Genomic DNA, 26,867 nt, shown 5'->3' on the forward strand with positions numbered 1-26,867 from the left:
GTAAAAACTCCACACACAGCTATTGCGCTCCTTCCTCTTCAGCTGTCCGAACGCAGGTGATGAGCGAGATGGGCGGACGTGCTGATTCTTGATGCTGATTGGTCAGACGTATCAAGAGAGTGACATTTACAGAGAGAGTGAATCAGCTGATCTTTTCAGCAGATAATGTAGCTGCTGAAGAACAGACGCTTCACTCCTGAAAGACAATGTTATTCAAAATTACATGAGGTCCCCTGGTAATACTAGTCCCATGCAAAGACTGCTTTAGTCATAATTTCATAGTAACTGCTGTGTTTTTAAAAATGCAATTGGCTATAGCTGTCAAAACTATTTTTAAATATATAGTAATTGTGATGAAATGCATTGTCCTTTTTATTTTAAAAGCACATTTTCAGTTTGACTATTTTATACACATGGGATATTTAGTGTTAATATAGCAAATACTAGTCACTGTCATGTCCATTACCATGTATGTGTTATGCATGACTATAATTATATGACTTGTTTTTTCAGTTCAGACAAGCAGTGTACAAACAGACCATGAAACTGTTCGCAGAGCTTGAAATCAAGAGGAAGGAAAGGGAAGCAAAGGAAATGCATGAAAGGTAAATGACGCACTGTATTTTTAAATTCTGTTTTTTGTTCTATAACACTTAATAACCAGCCATCATCCCTTTATTTACTTGTCCAAATAATGTAAATGTTGATTCTGTCTGATCAAAATTTTATCACAGATTTTACAAATGAAACAGAAAACCGTATATTCATCCAGAATTGCGTGGATTTCTTATTCTTCTCTTAATTTGCCAGAAAAAGGGCAAGAGAGGAAGAAATCGAAGCGGCGGAGAAAGCAAAGAGGGAGAGAGAATGGCAGAAAAACTTTGAGGTGAGTTTGTCCTCCATGACTGTGTGGTCTGACTCAGTAGATGTAGATGGTGGGTGTAAAAATGTCACTGGCCACTTATATCTCCTACCTTTCCACTCTTACAAAGCACTGACTTCATTTTCCTAAAAAAAAAGGCCTCAGATGATATTACAGAGTCTTAATGTGTCAATTTTTAGTGTTAGGTGTAAAATGTTTTGTATCTGATCGCAGGCTGTTGGGAAAGTCACACACTGAAACAAAAAAGTGCATCCTGGGTTTAGCAGCATGAGACGATTGTGATTGGTTTAAAGAAATAGAAACAAGCCCAAGTTGTTTTCTTTTTCCCCCTAAAGCAGAATAAGAATGTGTAGAGCCAGACCTTTGTCCAGCGCTAACAAAGCACTGTGGAGATATATCTGGCCATGGAATTATTATACTTACAAAAGCACTTCAGCTTGTTGCTGTGTTACATTAATGACACCGCCATATTGGACCAGGCAAGACTGACCTGTGAACAAATACATGTAAACAGGGGAGCTGCGTTTTTTTTCTGGATAAAAAGCACTATTACATTTGTTTCTCAACTGATGTCAATGAGTCATGTTAAATTTAATGATTCATGATCTATATGGAGTAAAAAAGAAATGATTTTCCTACTTACTCCACATAGATCACACAACTCATTGAAGTCAGTTGAGAAATAAATTGATGCTTTTTATCCAGAAAAAAAACACAGCTTCCCTGTTTACATGCATTTGTTCACAGGTCAGCCTTGCCTGGTCCAACATGGTGATGATGTCTGATCTAAAGGCCAATGCAGCATCTCTGTGTGTATGTCTGGGTCTGGCTATGTGTTTACTTATGAACTGAAACACAATGACTTTGCTTTTGGCATTTCTTAAAATGGCAATTTTTTTGTAACACTTTTTTCAGGAAACAAGAGATGGGCGTGTGGACAGTTGGAGGAACTTCCAGGCCAAAGGCAAGAAGAACAAGGAGAAGAAGAACAGGTCCTTCCTCAAACCCCCTAAAGTCAAGATGGAACAGAGGGAATGATGCTGTGAAATTGGACTTTCTTAGATTAAGCTCACTGTTATAAAAAAAACCCAGTTCTGTGTATCCTCACCTCGTCGTCTGCAGTCAGTCATGTAGTCATCACGCAGTCATCGGGATACTTATCATACGGCAAACGTCCTCATTTTCCTGACCCTGACGAACGTAGTTTTGTACTTGGTTTTTGTACATATTTGTGATCTGGACCCAGAGATCATACCTGAGAGAAATAATGCATCTTCCACTTATGTAACTGATGAGAAAAATGTGGTTTGTCATTATTTTTGTTTCTTTTTTTTTTTTTTTAACTAAATAAAGCTTGGACTCAACAAGCCTACCACAAAGTGGTCTACACGCTGAGTGTAGGTTTGGGGGGCGTGGGTATCTAAAGGTGTGTATCATTGTTTTTGAGAATCTTGTTGTAATTACATAATACTTTGAAAGCAGATACAATATTCTATCTGACACAGTATTTTGAAATATGCTGTCGTATCAGCGCAGAACAAGAAACATCTCACACAAAATACAGGTCTTGCATTTAGTGTCTCAGTATCCTCACCACCCTTAGTTTTGCATGTCTTGTATCATTAAAATACTGTGAATAAAAAAACTTACTTTCCTATTTGTGTTATGAAAAGACAATAAAATCCTTGTACCAGCTTTAGACTTCAAATAATTCCACAACATGAAAGAAGCTCAGGTCAACAGGGACAACATGTCAGATTTTCTTAATTTTATAAGACAAACAGTTCTGTTCATCTAGCAGGAGAGTTAAATTTTGCAAAGATTCACACAATGTATAAACTGCAAAATGTAACCAAGGAATCAGAAACAAGCAGTTTCAACTTCTCTAAAAAGAAATGAAGACTAATCCAAACATCTCCTCGCCTTTCTTGGGTTTTAAGATGTGAGCCTCCGTTCTATTTTCAACTGAAGTCACGTTTCCCCCATGAGCCCTTTGTCCTTCAAGTCTCTTGCACGAGAATCATTGTAACAGTCTGATTGTCCTTGTTAGTGCTCACATGACTTTGCACGGATCTCCTCCAGCAGCAGGCGCAGAGGCGGCAGGAGATCCATTGCTACCTCCCATCAGTCCATCCAGACTCAGGCCTTGGAAGGCACCGAAGAAGGAGTCGTCCTTCGCTGGGGCAGATTTTCTAGCAGGGGTGGTCTGCTGCATGTGCAAAAGACAGGGGGACAGTTATTTGTATAGTGACAAGAAAAAAATCTTTGTTCTAAAGTTGATTTTTACTGCTCACTTACCCTTGGGAGGCAGTGGTGGCTCCTGAAGTGAGCCCTCCTGACCGACCTCTCTGCGTTCTTCTTGGCCAGTATGGCTTGCTGTCGTTTCCTTTGGCACACACACCAAAGAGGTGACATTAGGCGTGGCACATGTACAAGCAGCTTATTCATGTGAGGAAAAGCCTTATCCTTGTTAAGCCAAGTCTGGCCAAGAATCTCAGCTGGATAATGTCAGACAGTAACTAAACACGTCTAACTCAAAAAGAGTTACTATCTTAAAATGAAAAACAACATATTTCAAAATAGGTATCTCAAAATTAATTACTATTTCAAGATAAAGGCAACCTTTTTTTTTATTTTTAAATGACATAGTTTTGAAAATCAGTAACTATCAGAACATAATGAGTTTGCATCTCAAAATAGTGAGTTAGTATCTGAACATAATGAGATGGTATCTAAAAATGAGTATCTATCTGCTATCTGAAAATAATGGCATAATTCATCACTGCATGACAAAATACCCCTATAAGAGACCAGAACATGTTTCAGTGCTGATGACTAAATAAAACGTCAGATTTTTTTTTTTACAGAAACATTTGGATCAGATGTTGTGAACCACAATACCTTTCCTTCTTCAGTTCAGCCTGGTACAGTCGGAGCCAGGAGTCCGGAACTTTCTGGCTGCTGCAGGGGAGGCTTCTCCTCCTGCTCACGCTCCTCCTGCGGGTGAAGCTGCTCCTGCGGACGGACTGGCTCCTCTTGTCTCCCCTCTTCTTCGCGGTGGTGCTTTTTCCCGAGACGCAGCTGGTGAACTGCTTCAGGGGGGCACCCAGTGACATGAGGGAATCCATTTCAAGAGATGCCTTGTGCCGATGTTGTCTGTGGTGAAACGGGGTGTTTACCAGGCTTCTGTGACAACATGGAGATAAATAAACAGATGTCTTGACTAAATTTACACCAGAAATTAGCAAATTACAACAAAACAATGAAGCCTTGCATTCATTTCTTTGAAAAATGTAAATCAAAAAAGGATCTAAACATGAAGTCAACCTGTAGTCAACTCCTGTCTTAGGAGTGCCATAAAAAACAAATCTGTACAGTGAGAAAATAAGTCTGGACACAGAGAGGAATAACATTTTTAAAAATGTGTAAAGACAAAGAAATATAAAATGCTTAAAGAATATATAAATATGTAAAGAAATAAACAAATGTGAAAATGAAAATGTTTTCTACTTTTATACTTTGTCAACATTTCCACATTTATGTATTCTTGTATTTGTTTTTCTTTACATATTCCACTTCTTTTTTCTTTCTTTTACCGATCTATTCGTTTTGTGCCACTCCTATGACTCCATAAATCCTCTCTTCTTCTACATATCGTCCTGTTTTTAATGCGCTCACATTTAAAAGTGCAAATGAACACAACATACAGTGCACGTCTTACAGAAACATCAGGACTCACCTGCAGGTGGGTATCTCCTGTAGACACAATCAGCCTATCGTATCATTTATCAAAGCTTTAGAGTTCATTCATTGCAGTCCTACAGTTTGTGCACCTGTAAACACCTGTGCTCTGTCACTGTCTGCTCTTATGGGGATTTGACTGATGACCCCGCTGCTCCTCAAACAGGATTAGCTGAAGACGCAAGAGTTTATCTCATTAACAACAGAGCAGTTCAAAACAAACCTACATAGGAGAACAGCTGTTTGTTTACATTTTACCTCATAAATAATTTATATATAAACTATTAATGTTTATATTTGGGGGTTAGCTTTCAAATATGCTGGCTATATTAAGTTTAAAAGTCAATTTCAGAAGGGGAAGCTTGTATAATTCTTGTTTAATGACCAGTGGATGAACAAACAGGTGGGAGGATTGACAGACTGAAAGGTGGAAGGTGGTGCTTCTATGACGCAGACAGGATTCCTCCCTGGCTCCTAAAGAGAGGAGGACACTTCATTGACTGGACACATGAAACACCCGAGTCACAAGGTGAATGAATTGTGAATTTCATTCACTAATTCACTCACTTAGTGGACTCAGAAAGGAATCCCAAGACTCTCAATGCATCCACTTGGCTCGGATGCTTCAGAAGTCTTACAGTAATCAAACACTGAATTCTTCCATTCTTCTTTACTGACTTGAAATTTATAATTGCACATTTTAAAGAGTTAGATTTAAGACTTGTTAAGACTGCTGTAAATGCAATTTCAAACCTATTTTACATCCATGCTGGAAAAAGTCCATGCACAGTTTGCATTAATGGTTACTGGTACTCTATCTTGGTCCTCCAGAAACATTTTGTTAGCACTGCAGCCCAATCAAGTCACACTTTAGATTTATATCAGAGACTCTACATTCATACTACTTTTTACATTAATATTTCTCAAAAGTGTTTTTATTTACAAAACATTTTCAAGTGAAGAAAATATTCCTAAGCAGTTCCAAGACTTTTGAAAGGCACAGTTAAAGTCATATTAAACACGTAAATAATCAGATCTTCATCCTTCTAAATTTCTCACTAGCAAAGGTTAATTTTATGGAATAACTTCTTCTAGTATTTACTTACTCATTATGTATAATCATTTTATACTTCTCTGACAGGACAGGACCAAGGCCATTAACCCTCATAATACCTGCATCAAGTTAAGCATCAGTTTAACTACATTTTACTACTGCATTATGTTTTAGTATCAAGTTCTTTGGTGTAGAAGGTTCCTTTATTTTTAGCTTCAGAGGCCCCCCTGACAGGATAATTCATTCATTCAAAAGGACAAGAGTGAAGAGTGAAAGAATGGGGACAGTGCGTGAAGTTAGTAACACAACTTTACCGACAGATGGGGGAAGCTTAGATGACGAAGCGTCAGTACACCTGTTGCAGCAGATCTTCAGCATTTCCCTCCTCCCGTCTTGACAGGGTGACAGCTGAGCTCAGGGTTTGGAAGGAAATCAAAAAGACGTTAGTTTCCAAGAACTTTTAACAACAAATGAAGGGTAATGGGAAGCATGCAGATCTCTGTACCTGTGACTGCTGAGAGGGAAAAAAAAAAAATGAGTTTCCCAATTAAAACTGACATTTAAAACTCCTTCAAACAGTGAAAAAGAAAACAAAACTACCTTGCTACTTCCTAGAAAAACAATGAAATCATTTAAGGTTACTTTATCAACACAAGCTCAACCATGTTCAACCTTCACTTACACCTTTCTGACATCCTACTGATCTCTCTGTACTCCATCCAGCAGCGGTATTAGTCAGTGAGGTAAGAGATGGACTCAGACACAGTGATGGTATTTAAAGACAGAACGCCTCCCTTTTGCTACCAGAGGCCTGAACTGATACTCAGAGCACCATAAGCCTTTGGCAAGGAGGACTTAACTTTAATTCTACACATCATACATATATACAGTTTTATACGCTTTAATTTCATACAAAAAAAAAAAAAAAAACTCATGTACAGGTGGGTGGGGTGGAGACTATGACCTACTGGGACTGAAAATAAATACTGTCAACAAGAGCTGTGTGTGGCTCATTGGCTACCACCAGGAGCTGTGTGCTTAACCTCACTGTGAGACTTCAGGTCCAACCATGTCACACATGGAAAAGGCAGTTTATGTGTTTAGAGAATGCAACCAAGACTAATGCTGATCTAAGAAGCCACGGAGCAAAAAGATGTCACCCACACCATCCCACCCTTACACACACACACACACACACACACTCACACACACCCAGAAAGCATTGCATAACGTAACAAATATATTTATCAATAAGACAGGTCACAGAGGCCTGTGTGTGGAGTGTCCATCACCATTATCATTTCATTGGCTAATATCGACAGGCCTAACAGCTGGAGATTAAGGGCGAGAGTCTCCATATAAGGGATAATCGTTTTATACATAAAAAAGAAACATATGCAAATGCTCACTTAACAAATAACGTAAACAAAAACTTGAGACACTCCTCTTTGCTGAAGATAATTGCAATTTCCTAGGAAATATGATATTCTATTTGAATGATTTGATGTTAAATAATAGAATATCTCTCCTATCTCCATGTTTATAATTATATGGGTGAGAACTTGCGCTGCACAAACAGCTCTATCTCCCTTTTACCCTTTCCTTCGACTTAGAATCGGAAGACATTTCTTGTCCAAAGCTGAGTTTTTGTATGACCGATTTTGTATTTGTAGTGCTTATTCCATTACAGGTGAAGGTGAATTATTTTTTTTACATGCTGATGAAAATCATAGATGGACGGATGAAAGGGAGGAAAGTGGTTCCAAAGTCAAAAGGAAGACAGGAGCTGCATAGAGGGCTACTTTTGAGGCTGTGGCCGCCAGAAAAAAATTTGACTGTTTCCCAGTCTTTTGTGGGTCATTTTGGTCTCTCTGCTGCAAAAAAAACATGCCTCTTGTGGCTGCAGAGGAGGACGTCAGAGAGGGGCAGGATGGAGGAGCAAGAAGTTAAGGTGTCCATGCTTTAAACAACAAATGACAGAACATCCGATAGCCCCGATTTAACAGTTCACCTGCACCTTATATAAAAGATTTTCTCTGTCATTCAGTCTTTGGAGGCTTTCGGGTCACCGGCTGATGTCCCGGTTGCCCTCCCAGTTCTTGCTGCCCGCTGCTTCGCCAATCCCCCCGTTCTCAAAGAAAGGGTGTTTGAGAGAGTCAGCCAGTCCAAGCCTCTTGGAGGGCTCGTACTCCAACATGCTTTCAATGAGGTCAAACAGCTGGTGGTGCTCCTCTGCTTCCGACAGCAAGTACCGCTGACAAGGAAAGGAGAGAAACAAGAAAGAGATTAAGAGAGAATACTCAGACTCTCAAGAGAGGAGCTGCAATACAAAATGTGTACTTTTGTTTTCTATAATCATGTTAATCATCATTTCTTCCTTTGCTACTCCCCATTCAGCCCTCTTACCCGTAAGGGTTTGCAGTTTTCTCTGACGTATTTCCCTGCTGAGGAGCTCTCGTCCCAGTCTAGACGGCCACGATAGAAGTACTTCTGCTTCCTGAGAGGGTACAGAGATCAATGTGACAAGTGTTCAAGAGTGTTCAAGTTGTGTTCTACATCAACTGTGTACATACAAGTGTTACAGGCACTTTTAAAACTTTGATGAGTTTGTATTTTCTCTCACCTCGTCTTACGAATCATCCTAGAGGGCACCGGTCCCAGGATTCTCTCCATCATGGCCAAATGCTCTCTGTTGTCATGAGTCTGAAAGAAACGCAAATTAAGATAACATATTCCTTTATTAGTTGCGCAATAGGGATATTTTCAGTGTTGCAGCAGCAACATGGAGTGCAAAAATATAAAGAATTGTCAGTGAAAATATACAAATAAATATATAGCAAGAGGAAATATAAAAAACATGAAAATTTTAAAAGAGGTAATACAAAAATAGGAAAAATATATGCAATATAAGCAGACTTGCGGACTTGAATGAATTAAAACTATTGCACATAGAATGATTATAATACATCCAATTACTGCACACTTAAATTTAAATTCACCTGAGTAAAATATTGACATTGCACACTGAATGATAATACACCTGATTGACGTGATTCAAGTATTGAATATTAGTGACATTACACCTGAAAATAAGTACTAATATTACACAACTGGTGTTCATAGACAACTATGACTCAGCAGCAAAGAGAAACAGACACAAAGAGAGAGACTAATTTAGAAGATAATCAGGGTTTAACTAGTGCAGGGTCTAGGACAAGTAGCTCACAAAGAACGCTAAGGGTTAATATCCCTCCAGATTAACACGTGCAACCAACATGTGCTCGTTTCACTGTTTTGTGAGATACAGGCCAAATTATCAAATCATCAGTGTCAAAGTAGAAACTCAGGACCAAAATTCTCATTTAAATGAGGTCTGGCTGAGACCAAGGTCTTGGCTGCAGCCTTCTGGCAGCAGTGTGTTGCCATCGTACCTGAAACAAGGTGAAGCCCAGGTAATACTCAAACAGGATACAGCCAATGCTCCACACGTCACAGGGATGGCTCCAGCCCAGCTCTGAAGGACGAAAATGTAACAAATAAATTAAAAGAACAAAAAATGTGTCATATACCTCCACAGGCTGGGGTTAATGCTTCCTATTATTTTATTTCATAATGCTTGATGACATCACACAAAATTATTCAAATGAGTGCATGGTTGCATAAACCACCTCAAGTTTCAAATTTAAGTTTGTGCATTATGCAAAACATTTCCCTAAGCTGTGGGCTTCACTCAGGAGTGTTGCATAAGACCTCTTAGGTTGTCTCCTTGCCTAAGTGTCTAGACTAAGGTTTTTGAGGTACTTGCTATCATAGTACGGCACATGTGCACTCCAGTTACCATGGTTATGTTTCACACACAACATCCTTAACAGCTTCATTCTCAGTGTGAACTAGCTTCTCCAAAGTGAACAACAAAGAGAATACAAAAATAGGAAAGCCAAACTGAACATAGACATCCTCACCTAGTATAACTTCAGGGGCACGATAGTGCCGCGTGGACACAATGGTGCTGTGGTGCTCGTGGTCAAAAGTGGCACTGCCAAAGTCCACCACACGCACTGCTGTGCTCTTAACTGTCCGCTCTTCTCGCTTCTGCAAGGAAGAAAACTAGAAGTGTAAAGTCTAGAAACAAAAATATTTTTCACCTTCTTCCTTTGCATTTTTACTAAATCTCACCTTCTCTACATTGAAGGACATTGTGAAGTCTGAGTTGACAAATAGGATGTTCTCAGGCTTCAGGTCTGTGTGTGTCAGCTTATTGTCATGGAGAACTATGAGGGGAAAAAAATATAAAATTGTTTATTTAGTCTTCATGTTTGACTGTAAATTAACTTAAAGCCAACTTCTAATCAAGCTAATCTTAAATTCTTTCAGATTAGATGATACCTGCTACAATGTCTAATAATAATAGTAATTTAGTGACAGTATAATTAACAAATGAGAAAATTACAAAAACCCACATGACACATATAGATACTGGCATTTGTCATTTGAGACAAGAATTTGCCTTCGGTGCTATAATGCCCCCACGTGGCTACAAGCTGTCTAATCCAGACAACAGAGGCTCTCAGTCCAGCCACTCAGTTTATAAGCAACTGATGAAGAAATATGACTGACTGAGGGTGTTTGTTAGGAAACTCTGTTATCACTTTGTTACATGCTACATGCTTTGGAACAAGCAAGTTCATGCTATGAGAGCTAATTGGATACTTTCACTCATCAGTAATACATGAGATTTATATTTATTGCATTAATTGTATTCTTAATTCCCCCAAACATACAAATTTAAGTTCAAAAACTTACACTTCACAGCGAGACAGATTTGGTAGGCCATGTGTCTGACCTGACCGATCGAGTAGGGCAGGTAGTTGTTTTCCTTTAGAAAGTCGAAGGTGCTGAGAGCTAGCAGCTCAAATGAGATGCACATGTGACCATGGTAGTCAAACCAGTCATACATCTGTACACACAGGCTGCAAGATACACAGGAGGAGGTATGACAGTGAATCATTTACACAAATACCACTTTACTTATGTAACAGCTAAATCAAACACTTTTATATAGACTAAACTAACTAATCCTCTACTTACTAAACACACTCAACTATGAACAAAACTAGTTGAAACTTAAAATGGCAGTGCTAGTAAACTGTATATTTATTGCCCAACTATGCACAATGGTGGTGACACAGGCAGTGTTACTTATGCGTAAGATCATTCAATTTCAATCAGAACTCACAATTTGTTATCAGGGTCCTTTTCATTGATCTTCTCTAATACATTGATCTCCAGGCGAGCTGCTTCCTTGTACTTCTCCACATTCTTGATAATTTTCAGAGCAACATGGGCTCCTCCTCTGTAACATAGAAGAAGGCATAAAGCAGAGGTAATAAAACACAAAACATGCATTATATGTGCATGCAAACCTCACTGCCAGGAGCAGGTGCAGCACCCAAAAAAGGGCTTGACTGAATGGCAGACACAAATGTGACATTTACCTAACAGTTAATAATTTGACTATGACTGTTAAGTCTCTGATCACTATGTTCATTAGATGAAAAGTCATGGCTTGTAATAGGCAATAATCACTTTCTTAAGGCTGTGACTGAGAAGATGAACTTGCCTGATGTACATTTCTAGCACTACCACAACACAACAAGTCTTCCTCGATAAGCAGGAAGGGGGTACAGTTCAGGGTTTCCACTCTTGTCTAGAGATCGTCTTCCTGGACATTTTCAGTGATGGTCTTGCTGGTGTGACTGACAGAGGGATTGGGCTATACACTAATGTTTCCCCCTGTGGACATCTGAATGCCAGTAACACAAATAGTAGCCTACAATTTTGCACACAGACAAATCTAGACTGATCTTTACAAACCTCAAAACAGGATTCAAAAGCTAGAGTCAAATTTGCTAGGAGAACTAACAGCCATTGAGTTTAACACACTATACTTTGGCCCCTCATTCTCAGCTAAAGGAAATAAGAAGAATATTGAAATAATTTCGAGGACAACACAATATTTTCCAGGATATTTTACTTTTTGAATACTATTTTCAATGACTGGAAAACATAACTGGTCGACTGTTTTTCACATGGGAACCCATAGCCCAAAGTCACACAGCTAATATACAGCAGAGCTAATTTGCCTGCACTAAATTGCATCATGTGATCAACAGCAGCAGCTGAAAAAAGTTGTATCATTGAAGCTGCAGACAATCTGGTGTAATTTTTAAATTTAAAACAGCTTCAGGAAAACATCACAACAGTAGTTAACAATAGTAAAGGTGCAGTTTAACCCACAGTCTAACCCTTGAGAGGCACGACACAAACACTTGTTTCTACAAAATGAGCACAGTGAGCAGGTATTCCCTGCTGGGGGTCTTGGAAACGGGACCCCAGAGGCTGAGAGCTGTTGTTTTTCAGCGTTAAGTGATCTGATACACACCTACGGTGGTCAATGCACTGCATCACCCTCCCAAAGGTGCCTTCCCCCAAAGTGCTGACAATCTCATCTGCAACACAACACAGAGAGAAAAGGAAGAGAGGGGGAGAGCGGGGAAAGAAAGAACAGGAGCATTAGACATGTGGACTTGAGCAGGAATACATAATGCAAAAGTGCAGACAGGCGGATCAATTCTAACGCCCATCCCCTTTTCAAATGGCTGCCTATTCAATCTGGCAGTCTGGAAAAACTTTTTGAGGTAATCTATTATACTTGAATTCATAGCACTATGATACATGTGCAGAAAATAAGGGGGCAAATGTAAAGTGCTCCCTTCATTTGATGACCAATTTGCAGCTATTGAAAATAAGGGCACATCCTTTCAAGATGTGGCCATCTTTGCCCAAAAGGACACGGCGTAATGTGCGAAACTGGAAAAACGATTAGTATTTTTACTACAAAAAAATACTTGAAAACATGTTAATATAAATTTATTGTCTATATGAGTGCTTGTTGTGCTAGAAAAAGACTACACAGGTGATGTGCATGTTAGACGTCTACATAAAAACAAAAGAAAAATCCCTGAAACCCTTTTAGTGGGAAACAGCTAGCATAAGTTACAGATTTAAAAACGGAAGTGAGTTTTAATCTAAAACGCAACAGAAACAAACAGCTGCAAATGGGATTCTATGTTTAGGAAAGTCAAATAACAACTGTGAAACAAAGAACATGCTCCACAGCTTAAAATCCTAGAACGAAAAGGAGAAGGTATCTAAAGTCCCTCTCAAAATCTCCAGCATTTTTGCAATCCACCCTGCTATTTCAGCTAGAGCGAAGAGCATTCTATCAAGGCATCATCATCATCATCAGGCACTCCCATGTCATGTAAATGCTCTATGCTTTAATACTCATATGGAGAAGGGTTACGATAGAGTAGTGGCAGTGAGTACATCTCTCTTGCAGGACGTCCCCACTCCGACAGATCAGGTGCCCTTCCTCGTCGTCCCTCACACTCAGTGCCCGCGTCCGGCTGTTGCTCCGCTGTTTTCGCACCCAAACCGCCATCAGCAGGCCACGACACGACCGGAGGGAACAGGGGAGTTTTCAGGGGCAGCCGCAACCATGGCATCAAGGCCGCACAGGTAGACGAGGAGGGAGGAGGAGGGTGGTAGTTGATGTAGTTGTGGTTGTAGGTGGGTTTGGTGGTCATGGGGCGATTCACGCATGACACCACGTGAAGGAAATATATAACGATAGGGATATAGTGCAAGGGAACAAGTCAAAGATCACATGTTGTCCTCTGCTCCTCTCCCCCCTCTACCTTAAAACCACAGCTGCTTACAAACAAGGAAGCAACTGGCATATCCATTCATCAACGCACAAACCAATTAAGACAGTAATATAACTAATTCAAAACTTATCAGATTAAATAAGATGGAAAATAAAATAAGACCATATGTAAGCAAGCAGGAAATATTTAAAGATAATCCCCAAAATATATGCTACATCAAATTCAACCCCCTGCTCACTTACTTATACTACTTAACACAAAGGTGTGGTTAAACACGACCCACACAAAAATGCATTTTAACAAATCTGAGACATTTTAAATGCCAATAAATTCTAACAAAAATCAACACTCAGTTTTAATCAAAATTTTGCATGGTGTTTGGTAGAACATTTTCACTTTTTTTGGCCAACCAACTGATACTACAGGCATTAATACTGCGTCCAAGACAACTGCAGACTAGAATTTCCCAGTTGACATTTCCCGCTTCTGACCTCAAAGTGCTCCAGGTGTAGAATGACAAAAGTAAGCAAAAAAACATGGCTGACCTTGAAAAACTGATGGTTTTCTTTTGCAAGTGCACAGTCAATTGAACCCTCAGTTGTGCATCCTCCTTGCATAGATGACACAAAGGAGGACAGATGAAGTAACAGACCCATTATACATTTTATTTTACAGCACTTAACATTTTCAACATAATTTACATCCAGAACAGCTTTTACATGATAGTATGTATTCTTTTAGGCTGTCACAGGTGCTGCCATTGTAATATGACATTAGACAGCTGGTTCTTCATGAAGTAAGGGTAGACCGATTTCACAAGTGGGGATTTTCAGTAGCATTCGATTGTACTTTTTCTACCAGGAGGTTAGAAATTTTTGCATTGTCTGGAACGCAGCCTGAGTCCTTTTTCAAAAGAACTGACAATATGCTAAATTAAATTTTAGAAAAGGTTGGGCCACAGAGACAGAATTTAATGTGATTTGGTGAAATAGGCTTTCAAAAGAAAAGGAAAGCTGTGGTGGGTGTGTATCTGAAGAGCAGAAAGAATTAGTGGTTGATCTTAAATGAACTACAGAAAAAGTATCTGGATAAAAATGAAAATGCTCTGCCAAAAAGAAACGCCAATTTCAGCAAACCCCACTTAAACAAAAAAATAAAACAAAACCCTTCTGACAGAACAAAAACAAATCATAAAGATTGTACTACTTACCAATTCCAGGAGCTGTGAGGGAAGAAATGGTTAGAGAAAGACAGAGACAGAAAGAGCTGAGTGGAGGAGACAGAGATGGAGGGAGAGGGATGAAGAGAGTTAAAAGACTATCTCAGATCTGGCTGTACTCACCGAGGAGGATGGGCTATAGGACCTGGTTCTACGCCGCCTTCGTTTGTGCTTACGCCTGCTGCCTTTCCGCCGGTACGACTCGTCCCTTTCACGCTCCCTCTCGCGGCCACGTCGGTAGTCATACATGTTTGGGGAGAAGTCGCGTGGGTAGTAATTTTCAGCTGCTCCATGTGGCTCCCTTTCTCTGTCGCGATCTCGATCTCGGCTCTGATCCAAGCGTCTGTATCCCTCGCAGTATCTCCGGTCAAATGGCCGGTGCTCCGTAGAGCGATTGTCATAGCTACGACTTGAATCAGAGGACAGAGGACACATTGAAACCTAAAGGCTGACAAACAACCAAACTATAAAATACATTTTCAGCACAACAAACCAAACAAATCTCACAAGCATACCTCCTTGTGCGTGCATAGCTTCCTTCCTGCCTGTGTCCCCGTCCCCTTCTGTCTCGGTCTCGGTCTCTGTCACTGCTGGAGGAGTAAGAAGGTGATCTTCTGTGTCGGTGTCTTCGCCCTCTGTCTCTGTCTCTGTCTCTGTCTCGATAACGGTCTTGGTAACTGCTTCGACTGTCTCTGTCCGAAGACGAGTACCGTCTTGTGTGAGGCATCTGGTGGATTATTAGAAGGATAAACCAGACAGACAGTACTTAAATTTAGGAGAAACAGCCTAAAACAGTCAATTTTGGCACATGCATTCACTGGGGCTACAACTAGCGACTGTTTTCATTATCAATTAACTGCTGATTATTTTCATGAAAAATCATTCAGTCCAGGGATTTTCAAAGCATGAGATTGTGGGCCTCCACCCAAATATGTAGATCTACTAAAACTGCACTGAACTTTAGGAGACCAGTTTTTACAATTAGTTCACATTTTCCTTCTTGCCAAATATTCACATAAGTTGTTACAGCTGTCTACTGGAATAGTCTTAAGTGATTTATGAGAGTCAGATGGAGGTACAGTTGTAGGAGACAAAAATGCAGCCTGAAACTGTTTTGTTCTTTGTTTTTTGTTTTTTACACATGCATTCACTACAGCTACAACCAATTCTTTTCACCATCATTATTATTTTGAATATCCGTTGATTTTTTCACAATTAATCAATTAATCATTTAGTCTATAAAATGTCAAAAACTAGTGTAACCTGCTCATCACAACTTCCCAGACTCCAAATTAACATATTGAACAGTTCAAAACCAAAAGACACTGTCATTTAGGACAGCAAATGAAAAGAAAAGAAGCAAATCCTCACATTTAAGAAGCTTGAACTTGCAAGTGTTTGCCTTTTTTGCTTGAGAAAAATTATCAAAACAGTTAGCAACTAATATTCTTTTGATCGACTAATTGGTTAATCAATATGGCTCCTACATTCACTGTTCAATAAAGCCGAAGAATTGCAAATACTTGTATGCAAACTTCGTAAAAATACAGCTGCGTAAGAAACCGATTACTGGCAGACATTCAAGCACAAAATCACACAAATCAACACTCCAAGTTTCACGAGCATCAATATGAAGCATGCAGCTTATAAATACGTGTAAGATAGTTAGTGCCAGTGGTTACAGCTAGAAAGACAACTGTTGAAACGAGCCTGGAATTAGCGTTAAGTGATCAGACAACAGTGAAAACAAAGCTAGCTAGCTTAGATCATTTTCATAACCCTGTTGCATGATCCTATTTAACTATTAACAAGCCACTACTGGTTAGTGTAAATACAGCATTGCTTCACACGATGGCACAAAATACATAACTATAAATACACGACTAATAATAACATTGTAATATTGTCAGTTGAGAGTTAACTAAGCTAATATGAGATCCATAACATAACGTCGGTCCAAGTTGGTAATACGCTTCTACATGCATCGCTGTTTTTTCCCCACCAATTTAGGACGACGCGTTATTAACACAGCCCTTAACGCTGTTAATTTCACAAAAAGACTATGACATTAAGTGCTATTACTCAATATTCTTACAGTTTACGACCAAAAGCATATCCAAAATGGCTTTAAACTCGAACTAACTGCCCAACGAGCGACATACAGGCTGCTAGCATGCACTGCTAGCCACATTAGCTAATGTAAATAATTTGGCCGCCATCTTAGCTTAGCTACGATCACAGCTAACCAAACAGCTACTTTCGCTAACAGTCGTACTAAACCGTTTGTTTAAAACGTGGCCAACTTCACGGCACGTGACGGCTCATATACATTACTTACCGTTTTAGCGGCGAGGCCTGTGCGCTTATCCCACAAGAAATCCGTGGTGGCGTTCCAGTTTTCTCTTTTATCTCCCTGCTTGCCCGCTATTCAAGTCTCCCGTTGCTAGCAAGCAGCCATTTTTTCTCTAGCCTTCCCTAACGCTACAGCTAGTTCTGGTTCCGACTGGCGGTCCGCCTCCTCCCTGCGCCGAAAATGTCATTCAGCGCTGTGTGTGCACCAACAACCACAGAGAACTAATGAGAGCAATACCCTAAAACCTGCAATACTTATAACTTTACAGTATAATAAAATCCAAACTGACGTGTTTACCAAGTTATGAGTTTGCATGACTTAATTCTGTGTATTTTATCGGATTTAACCTCGCCCATAATTTTGTTTTGCGAGGAACCTTTTGAACGTGCTACCTTGTTCTGACTTATCATAACTTTGAAAAATTAACCTCACAATTTTGACTTTCTCAACAATGTGACTTCATATTTAACTATTCTAACTTATCACATAATTTTTAATTAATAATTTACTTTTCCTACAATTCTGATACACTGTTTCATAATTTTAATTCTACAGTGAGTGATTTTATGTCCATGTTTAGTTTCCTTTCATGGTGGAAACAGGCTTCCTTTGCATTTTGTATTATTTTTACATCTAGATTAGATGACCTGTAACAAGTTAAGATAAACAATAAGAAAATCAGACAGTTTAATTTAAAAATCCAAAAACCCTAATACACATTAGTTACAAATACAAAATTTTTACTTAACCCATAAATTTCTTAGTTGATTTGTTACCTTGTAATTGTTTTGTCTTCTCTAATAAATATGAATAATTAGTATCATATTTTTGTTTAGAATTTCACAGTATTTTATTATCGTAACTTTGTATCTCGTAATTTTAAAGTAGTTGTCTTTTTTTTTTTTTACTTATCCCACAATTGAGTCACTGTCATAATTCAGAAGTCAGAATTTGCTTAACCCATAATTTGTCTCATACATTTGAATACTCTAATTACAGTCAACAATGTGACTTACTTTGACTTTGTTTGACTTAACATGAGTGATTTTATTTCTTCATGTCTAACTCTTCATGTTTCTTTTTTGCTTGTGGACATGGGCTTCCATGGTTTCTAAATTTTATTGAAATCACAATATGGCCAAGTGCAATATCCAAATCGCAGAAACTGCAATTTTTTGATCAAGGAAAAATGTGTGACAGAACAGCATTATAATGGAGGGCTGGAGAACTGCAGACATGCCCCAACCTACAAAATATGTTTGTTTGGCACGGACCCCAACAAATGTCACATCGTGATTTAATAGTTCTTCAGTGAACATCAAAATTGTGATACAAAAATAATCAAGAATTAAGACAAAAATATCATTCCCATGAATTGTGAATGTCAAAATGATTTTTTAAAAACCATATTGCACAGTTATAGTGCAGCCCTTGCAATTTTATCATTCTTGCATCAAGAATAGATGCTTTTTAATAAGTTAAAATAAACATGAAGTGAATAAGAGAATTTATTTTTATTTAAGAATACAAATACTGTAATACAGACACACGTATAAACACATAAAGCGTGGCTTCAAGAACACTCAACACTTTTATGTCATTCCAGTGGGGTAGAACCTTCAGCAGTGCAAGTCCCATTGCGGTTCCCGGGAACAACACCGGGCTGTGGGGCGATTTGTGGCGTCTGGGCCACGATCAAAATTAAAGGCCATGTGACACACAGGCGTCACAAATATCAAGCATGTCCAATCTGAAGTGATTGTCATCAGAAGCAACAGTAGTACCTAGAACTCTAAAAAAAACAATAAGTGCATGCTCTCGACTCGGCTCGGTCAGAGAAGAGCTTCAGTGCAGATGCTGTATGGATCTAAAAACACATGAGGCCAGAAACCTTTTTGCAGTTTATGTGTCTGGTAATCAGCTGTCTCTGAATGCATCTTGGAATACTGCATCCAGTCGTCTTAACACATTCATGGTCCCGTCAGTGTGCTGATTGTGATGAAGCTGTAGTACACAAGACAGGGAGCAAAAGATGAGATAAATAAAGATACAGGGGATAACTTAGGGGTAGATAACTTAGGATAACAGGGGATGATTTTATTAGTTTAAGAATTTAATTTACCATTGACTGAGGTAGACTTGTTCTTCTGCTCCTCCTCCTTTTTCACCTCCAAATGCTCCCTCATTTTAATCATGTGCTCCAAGCGCGGCGAGCCTCTGTAGATCCACTGCTTACATTGCTCCTTCTAACAATGAGGACAAACTTCTTTAAGTCACAGTATCCAAACTAAATATATCAGAGAGAAAAAAGACCAAGAATCCACTTTGAAATTGTTGAAATAGTGATGTTTACAGCTGCTGACCTGAAAAAGGACCTGTATTATGCTGGAGTCGACCACCAGCACCTCACACCTCTGCTGAAATCCGTTCAACTCGGCTCTGATCATCTGTCCAGCCCTGTAGTGGGTCTGGGGTGGGTAAGGCCACGACTCTAAATACTCCTTCAAGAATTTCTTGCTACGGTCATCTGGGATGTCGTCCAAAGGGTCCGCCACTGGTCACAAGAAAAAAACAGAAACTAAGTCTGTCACTCTGCTTACCGTGGACAACTGTGGTTTGACAGGCGCGAGAATTTGGGACACTTGCGTAAAATGTGTGCTACTGCCACCTATTTTGACAATAAATCGGTTCATTTGTGTAATTTCGTAAGAATATTCTCTGGCTTCTTTTTTGGGAGACACTGATCAACGTTTTCATCATGTTCTGACATTTTATAGACCAAACAGCTGATCAACCGGTCGAGAGAATGATGGACAGATTAATCAAAACTGGATAGAATCTATAGTTGCAGCAACTGTGTGAACTGAGTGTATTTATTTTTCTCTATCAATTCCTTTTAAGAGCTCAAGTACCATGTTCTAATGCACATAATTGTTCTATCATTGAGCATGCAGCTTGGGTTATGGTGGGAATCCTATCATAGGTGGGAAAAAGAGGGAATAATATGGAGAGGCTAACCTCAGAGAAGATAACCTTGTGTCTGTAACGAATCTTCAAAAACTAGGTGTGTAAATGAAGACATCCAAACTTACATGGTCTGCACACCAGGTAAAGAAAAGGTAAGGCAACATACACCGGTGTGAGATCATCCAAAAAGACCAGGAACCTGGAAAATGAAAATATGTTTAGCATTAAAAACAAAAGGGAACTGCATTTTATCCTGGGAAAATGGCAAAAAAACCCCAACTTAATCTAAGTTTAACATTAAAAAAAGTTATTAATCGCACATACAAACCTCATGTGGTTTTTCCTGCCCGGGACCTCTGCCACGATACCAGGGCAGAACCGGGGCTTTTCATCTTTAGACTTGACCACCACACGAGTACCAACAAGCAGCTGATCTCCCTTTGGTATGCAGTCAAAAGCGACGTGGTGACCCGAGACGAGGCTCCTCCCATTCTCAAAATTGATCTTGTATTTCAACTTACCATTTTCTGCAAAAATGAAAAATAAAACAAACACATTAATGAGTACAGCCCTTTTAAAAGCCATATGAACTTTATCGTAATTAGATTTTTTGTTAGATTTGTTAGTTTTGGGTTAGGGTTTTTTATTCCCATATACCCCAGTCCTAAAAAGTGTAGTTATTTTTTTCTATCAGTTCCTTTTGTGAGCTCAACTACCACGTTATGATGCACATAACTGCTTTAAAATTGAACATGCAGCTCGGGTTATGGGTGGGAATCCTATGATCTGTAAAAATATCTGTCCATTGTTTTGCAGATCTTTAATACAAATAATTATATTAAAAAAAATAATAAGAATTCAACTGTGCAGAATTACTGGGTTTATACAGAATGTAGACATGAAAAACTGTGCCGCACTCCACTGTTGATTTAGAATTTGAATGTCAACCTTATGTATGAAGCTTTGAACTGTTCGGTACAGCCCCAATGATAAGATCCAACTGAGCAGCTGTATTATATTCTGTGTTGTGCCAACTGGACAAATTCTTTTTGTTACCTTTTGTTATTATTTCTGCGATTTTCCCCTGTTGCCAGCACATGGCCGTCCTTCTGGCCAGGACGTTCATGTTCTCTCTGATCTTTCCTGGTGGCCCGCTGGGAGCGTCTGGGGTCTCGGGGACTTTGTTAAAGGACTGGCAAGGAGTCGATACTGTGCCCACGGGGGTTACCCCTGTCTGTGCTGAAGGTAAACAACATGTTAATATCAAAACACCAGTACTCCTGCTGCTTTTCCAAACTGGGGGTGTGCCAACCACTACTGTCAGTAATACACCGACTATGGATGAGCACCTCATACAACCCCACTTTAAACAATCAGAACTATCACTCAAGTTAGCGCCCAAAAACTGTTTTTGATTGTTAGGTAGTGAAGGAATCAGCAGGCTAATGTCTTGCCAAGCACATTAAATCAGCCAGTGCCAATGCTGCTAATGGCTAATGTACTGTGGTACATTAAACTGCTTATTAATCAGATGTGGTTAGAGAGCAGTTAACAATGAGAGAGCAAAACTGCTGAGCCTTAATAAAAAAAAAAAAAAAAAAGGTTTCATAAGAAAGTATCAGTTCCCTCTCAAAATGAGCAGAGAAATTAACCGGAGGATCTCCTACTATATATCAGATAAAAAACATGTAAATGACCACATACATTTTAAGCTGTGGTGACTTTCTTGTTTTTCCATGACAAGTGTGATATGACAGCGATGAAGTGTGCTTTTTAGGACCAGAAATAAATTAAAACATGCAACAAAAATCTTTTTTTTGAGTGACAGGGGTGTTCATGTTTTTGTATGGTGCGTCTTTGTGGCCATTACCTTTGCTGTTTGCTGGCGGTATCAGTGTTTTCCTTGCTTTGCTCTTGGCTTTGGTATTTGTGCTGGTTTGAGGTGTTGATGTTTTTGTTGTATTGCTCTTAACACTGGCGTGGGGTGCTGATGTTTTCGCTGCGTTGCTCTTGTCGTTGGCGTGGGGTGCTGATGTTTTCGCTGCGTTGCTCTTGTCGTTGGCGTGGGGTGCTGATGTTTTCGCTGCGTTGCTCTTGTCGTTGGCGTGGGGTGCTGATGTTTTCGCTGCGTTGCTCTTGTCGTTGGCGTGGGGTGCTGACGTTTTCGCTGCGTTGCTCTTGTCGTTGGCGTGGGGTGCTGACGTTTTCGCTGCGTTGCTCTTGTCGTTGGCGTGGGGTGCTGCTGTTTTTGCTGCGTTGCTCTTGTCGTTGGCGTGGGGTGCTGACGTTTTCGCTGCGTTGCTCTTGTCGTTGGCGTGGGGTGCTGACGTTTTCGCTGCGTTGCTCTTGTCGTTGGCGTGGGGTGCTGACGTTTTCGCTGCGTTGCTCTTGTCGTTGGCGTGGGGTGCTGCTGTTTTCGCTGCGTTGCTCTTGTCGTTGGCGTGGGGTGCTGACGTTTTCGCTGCGTTGCTCTTGTCGTTGGCGTGGGGTGCTGACGTTTTCGCTGCGTTGCTCTTGTCGTTGGCGTGGGGTGCTGACGTTTTCGCTGCGTTGCTCTTGTCGTTGGCGTGGGGTGCTGCTGTTTTCGCTGCGTTGCTCTTGTCGTTGGCGTGGGGTGCTGACGTTTTCGCTGCGTTGCTCTTGCCGTTGCCGTGGGGTGCTGACGTTTTCGCTGCGTTGCTCTTGTCGTTGGCGTGGGGTGCTGACGTTTTCGCTGCGTTGCTCTTGCCGTTGCCGTGGGGTGCTGACGTTTTCGCTGCATTGCTCTTGTCGTTGGCGTGGGGTGCTGCTGTTTTCGCTGCGTTGCTCTTGTCGTTGGCGTGGGGTGCTGATGTTTTCGCTGTATTGCTCTTTGCACCAGTATGTGTGCTAGCTTGGGGTGCTACACGACTCTCAGCAAGTTTCTCATCTATTCTTCTCCTCTTGCTTGGCATATCATCAAAACTTGAGACAGAATAATCTGAATCATTTGAGTCTTCATCTGGTTCCCACTGAGTACTAGACTCTGAACTGTTAAAGGATTCATCGTCACTGTCGCAGGTCTGAGGTGCTGGTGGACGTAAGGATGACGGAGGAGGTCTGATCAAAACCACCACTGGTTGTAACTTTGGATTGTCAAAGATATTTTTGTCGTTGTATCTATAGAGGTCCTTAATGTCACTGTCCTCTTGCTTTGGTAACAGAGGAGCGTGGACGTTTGAAGTTGGAGAGCTGCAGGCTTCAGGCTCAGCCTTAAACTCACGTTGGGATGGAGGTGCATGTCCTTCAAAAAGACAAAGATCTAGTGAAGACAGTGAAGGACACAGATATAACAAGAGTAGATTTTTTTCACTGACTCAATGATTTGCATCTTACCGCCTATTATACTTTTATCATCATCATCATCATCATCAGAATCTGGGTACTCCCACCCCAGCAAAGAGTACTGTTTCCTCACAATGGCTTCACATGCTGCCACAGACCTGAAAAACATCAACAACAAAGACAACACAAATAAAGAAGGGAAGACAACAGCACTTCAGGTACTCTGAGAAGACTTACACACCCTTCACTTTTAAACTACTTAAAGGAATAAAGCTGATTGTTGGTTTTAATACAAATACATTCTTCTTCAATAGCATTAATAAGAGTCAAGATACCATGACAGAATGGGTTTGGCATTTTGAATTTAAGATATCTATCTGTCTATGAAGAGATAAAGAGAGGAGAACGTTCCTTTTCAGGTGAGAGAAATGCTTTATTCTATTTTAAGGAGCCATGCTGGATAAGTGCTGAACATTTACACAACACAGAGCAGAGATTAACCCAGGTATGCACCTCCCTGTGCTGTATTCATGAACCATGAAAGGCCGGCCAGTTAGGTTTAGAGATGGTTGGCAGGCAGCTGGATCACTTTTTGGTTGCCACCAGGAAAGTTAATAATTAATCATTAATGATTAATTGCTGCTAAGAATTTAACTGATTAAAAACATATTAAGCAACAGTTTATGTTTTGAGTGTAAGTTCTCTGAAGCTCACAGGTTTTCTCACAGTTTAGTCTGCCTAGTTACTCTAGAAATGGCAGTATCTGCACCCCATGCCATATTATTTTATTTGGAAGAGACATTTATTGAATAAGAACAGATGGACAAGAGCAGCTGTTTCAATCAAAAGTCTTATTGTTCTGTCATTCTGTTTATTCAAAGTGTTTGTGTTTCATAAATTAATGTTTCACGTGACTAATGTGCCGCTACACTTGTTTAAATACAATTTAAAAGTTTAATTTGGACATTTTCTTTCTACAAAAACCTGACTAATCACTCTACTGCCCAATGACAATAAAGGCCTTCTATAACTTAACTGTTTCAAAGGGCTCTCACAGGACCACAGAGTAGATATGAGACTCACTTGCAGAGCTTCATGAGCTGGACAGCCTGCTTCTCCCTCCTCTCCAGCAGAGATTTCAGCAGATTGCATTTCTGCTGCATGTCTGCGGAGATCACCTTGTTCTCCTTCACTTTTGTTCTGATCCACCGTTGGAGCTCCTCTTTGGTCATCTCTATCTCATCCACCTCCATAATCACTGCAACACACAGGGTTTCAAATCATGTGCTACAGTAAAGTGTACAGTAGCAGCTAATTCTTAATGCAAAAGGAAATTTTATGCTTAAAATACTTGACTACTGACAGGCAGGGCTCCTAGCACACCTGCAGAGTCACAGAGGATGGATATAACCAGCTCCTGGACGTGCTGTAAATGGTGCAATCACGGTATGGCAAGCCGTTGTAACATTTAATTGAAACACACTCTTATCTGTAATTATGTATTGGCTATTTCTCGGAGTCAAAACTGTATTCTCCCTCGCCAGAATGGGACTTAAAGATATCCACAATAACAATCCTATTAGTTGAAATGTAAAAATATAAAGTTTGATTATACTAGTCAAAACTAAATTCTCTTCTGAAACCCAAGCAACAATATTAGGCTATCTTGGCTCAACTGTTAAGTGTCTATGGGATCAAATAACATAGTCATGATCCCTCAGACATCCCAGAATTGAGCAAGTAAACTAAGCTGGGCACCTTTTTCCAAGCTTTGGCAGCAGGGAGGCTGGGGATGGCCACCAAAAACCAGGGCGGCACAGTTAATCAGTTGTAATTGCTGCCCCCAAGTTTGGGAACCACTGACTTGAGTGAATTACAATTGCAGCCAAATGTCAAACTCAGTAAACAACTTAACAGGCTGCTTCTGCAAAACAACAATAATAAAAGGACTGTTGAGTCTTTTAATGCCATGTCTTAGTTTTTTGCACCAAATTATGGTGAATGGTATTAATAAGAGTATAGATATGTATTATTATCATTAAACAATATTAGTATCAAGATGTGTATCAATAAAATCCTAATGATATCCATCCCCTGGGAGGCCCGTGGTCTCAGACTTTAGATGGATAAATAGCAGAGGAGGCTAAAGGAAAAATGTTTTAAGTATTTATGATTTAAGGTGAGCACACAAAAACTTCTTTCCTCCCACAGATGAATGTTAAAACTTCCCTGGACACTACCGCTGGACACTACCAGTTTGAACTAAAAACAGAATGTATTTTAAAATCAATCATTTACTCTGAGATTGCTTCACTCACTGTTCACAGGTCTACTCACAAGTGTTACAGTGGCGCGTGTGTAAAAGGGAACCCCAGACCGGCGAATGATCTCGAGAGACTGATAATTTTAATCAGAACCATGGCCTTTCCGAAACCCAAATCAAGCGTTTTCTGCCTCTAAACCTACCAATATTTTAAACAAATCGTTCTATTGTTGCAAAATTTAAACAACTTGTACACGATACACAATAAATTAACAATGCGCGTAACTCTCGCGAGAGTTTTGCAAATCAAAGGTTCCCTTCTAAACACGACTGTTTAAGAAACTTCATGTAAGAAGCTAACGCCTTTGCTCTGGACTTTATGAAGGTTTGGGAGGAAATGCAACACACATAAACAAACGTAAAGCTTAGCTGTCACTTATTAAGCCTTTTCTCTCGTGGAAGTGTAGCATTTAGTGGGCAAATACCTTAAATAAGGCAAAAATCTTCCCTTTGTGTAGCATCTCACAGTCTGTTTTCGACTGCTGTGTCTTCTTCGTCGTTCTCCTGCAACAAGTCGTAACCGGCTCACTGCTGCCCCCTGTGTCTGTACATTTTATTTATTTAGATATGCTTAATATAATAGTCGAACATAATAAACCTTTATATAAAAGAAGGTAAGCCAGAGATTCCTTAAACTGTCCATTAGTTTGAAAATGTGGAAACCTAAGCTACAAGCAAGTGAAAAAAAAAGTTTATTCTAGGAGCCCTTAATCAGCAAATTAATAAGATTTCTGTGGTTAATCGTTAATTCACCTTTAGCTTGATAAAAAAAAAAAACTAAATGCAGCTAAATTGTGATCAAATTAGAAATTCCCTTCTGTCTCATTCAATTAAATACCTTTTCTTTCAGTCTGTGATTGTATAAAAACTGCTGTTTTTCCTCCTGACTTATTTGCTCCACAGTGTATTATTACAGCTCCTCTGGTACTGGTATATGGAGCAGAAGTGTCAACTGTGCTACATTTTACGTCTCCTAAATAATGTAAATAAGCTCCACAATTTATGTTTACGGCACAAGACAATCAACTTTACATCTGCATTTCAGTTTTCTGTCAAATTATAGTAAACTACACAATAACGCTACAATGAGTGAAGAGCCAAACATGTTGGGACACACAGCAGAAAAAAAGACAAAGCTGAGGAGGAATTAGAGTGAGAAATTAGATTTTTTTTTTAATATACACATCTGAGCTGAGGCTGACACTTGCTAGTGACAAGCTAACATACAATGCAAAACATCTTTTACTTTTATTACTTACAAAATGAAACAAAAGAACAAGAAACAAAATGCTAC

The 26,867-nt window shown here is 39.7% G+C and overlaps 4 protein-coding genes across 4 annotated transcripts in view; 1 reads left to right on the forward strand and 3 right to left on the reverse strand.

Annotated features, from left to right (window-relative positions):
- The window catches only part of dnajc8 (DnaJ (Hsp40) homolog, subfamily C, member 8), a 12,101-nt gene extending 9,839 nt beyond the window's left edge, over positions 1–2,262 (forward strand). Inside the window, exons 7-9 of the mRNA XM_084738581.1 lie at positions 514–605; positions 811–886; positions 1,799–2,262. Of these exons, the coding sequence (XP_084594707.1) occupies positions 514–605; positions 811–886; positions 1,799–1,921 (291 nt within the window). The 3' untranslated portion in view covers positions 1,922–2,262. The remainder of the gene's footprint in view (positions 1–513; positions 606–810; positions 887–1,798) is intronic.
- Positions 2,263–2,442: 180 nt separating this feature from the next.
- On the reverse strand, positions 2,443–5,280 carry LOC146313153 (uncharacterized). The gene is made up of 4 exons (XM_084738582.1): positions 4,623–5,280; positions 3,785–4,069; positions 3,182–3,269; positions 2,443–3,092 (listed from the first exon to the last, which is right to left on the reverse strand). The coding sequence occupies exons 2-4, from the start codon at positions 4,009–4,011 to the stop codon at positions 2,937–2,939; spliced, it is 471 nt and encodes a 156-aa protein (XP_084594708.1). The 5' UTR covers positions 4,012–4,069; positions 4,623–5,280; the 3' UTR covers positions 2,443–2,936.
- A 1,167-nt stretch (positions 5,281–6,447) lies between these two features.
- On the reverse strand, positions 6,448–17,123 carry clk2a (CDC-like kinase 2a). Its single transcript, XM_084738580.1, has 13 exons — positions 16,966–17,123; positions 15,143–15,354; positions 14,751–15,036; positions 13,068–13,158; positions 12,121–12,187; positions 10,915–11,031; positions 10,482–10,648; positions 9,855–9,949; positions 9,641–9,770; positions 9,110–9,192; positions 8,302–8,381; positions 8,085–8,175; positions 6,448–7,932 (listed from the first exon to the last, which is right to left on the reverse strand). Exons 2-13 carry the CDS (start codon positions 15,352–15,354, stop codon positions 7,744–7,746), a joined length of 1,608 nt encoding a protein of 535 aa, XP_084594706.1. The 5' UTR covers positions 16,966–17,123; the 3' UTR covers positions 6,448–7,743.
- A 1,804-nt stretch (positions 17,124–18,927) lies between these two features.
- LOC146313155 (uncharacterized) lies at positions 18,928–26,108 on the reverse strand. Its single transcript, XM_084739448.1, has 10 exons — positions 25,999–26,108; positions 24,334–24,508; positions 23,302–23,408; positions 21,818–23,209; positions 21,004–21,411; positions 20,276–20,474; positions 20,073–20,146; positions 19,344–19,534; positions 19,103–19,226; positions 18,928–18,984 (listed from the first exon to the last, which is right to left on the reverse strand). The coding sequence occupies exons 2-10, from the start codon at positions 24,501–24,503 to the stop codon at positions 18,962–18,964; spliced, it is 2,688 nt and encodes an 895-aa protein (XP_084595574.1). The 5' UTR covers positions 24,504–24,508; positions 25,999–26,108; the 3' UTR covers positions 18,928–18,961.
- Positions 26,109–26,867: the final 759 nt, after the last annotated feature.

The sequence above is a fragment of the Lutjanus erythropterus genome, chromosome 16 (assembly GCF_056507025.1).
Source record: "Lutjanus erythropterus isolate fLutEry1 chromosome 16, fLutEry1.hap2, whole genome shotgun sequence".
In the NCBI taxonomy this organism is placed as follows: domain Eukaryota; kingdom Metazoa; phylum Chordata; class Actinopteri; order Lutjaniformes; family Lutjanidae; genus Lutjanus; species Lutjanus erythropterus.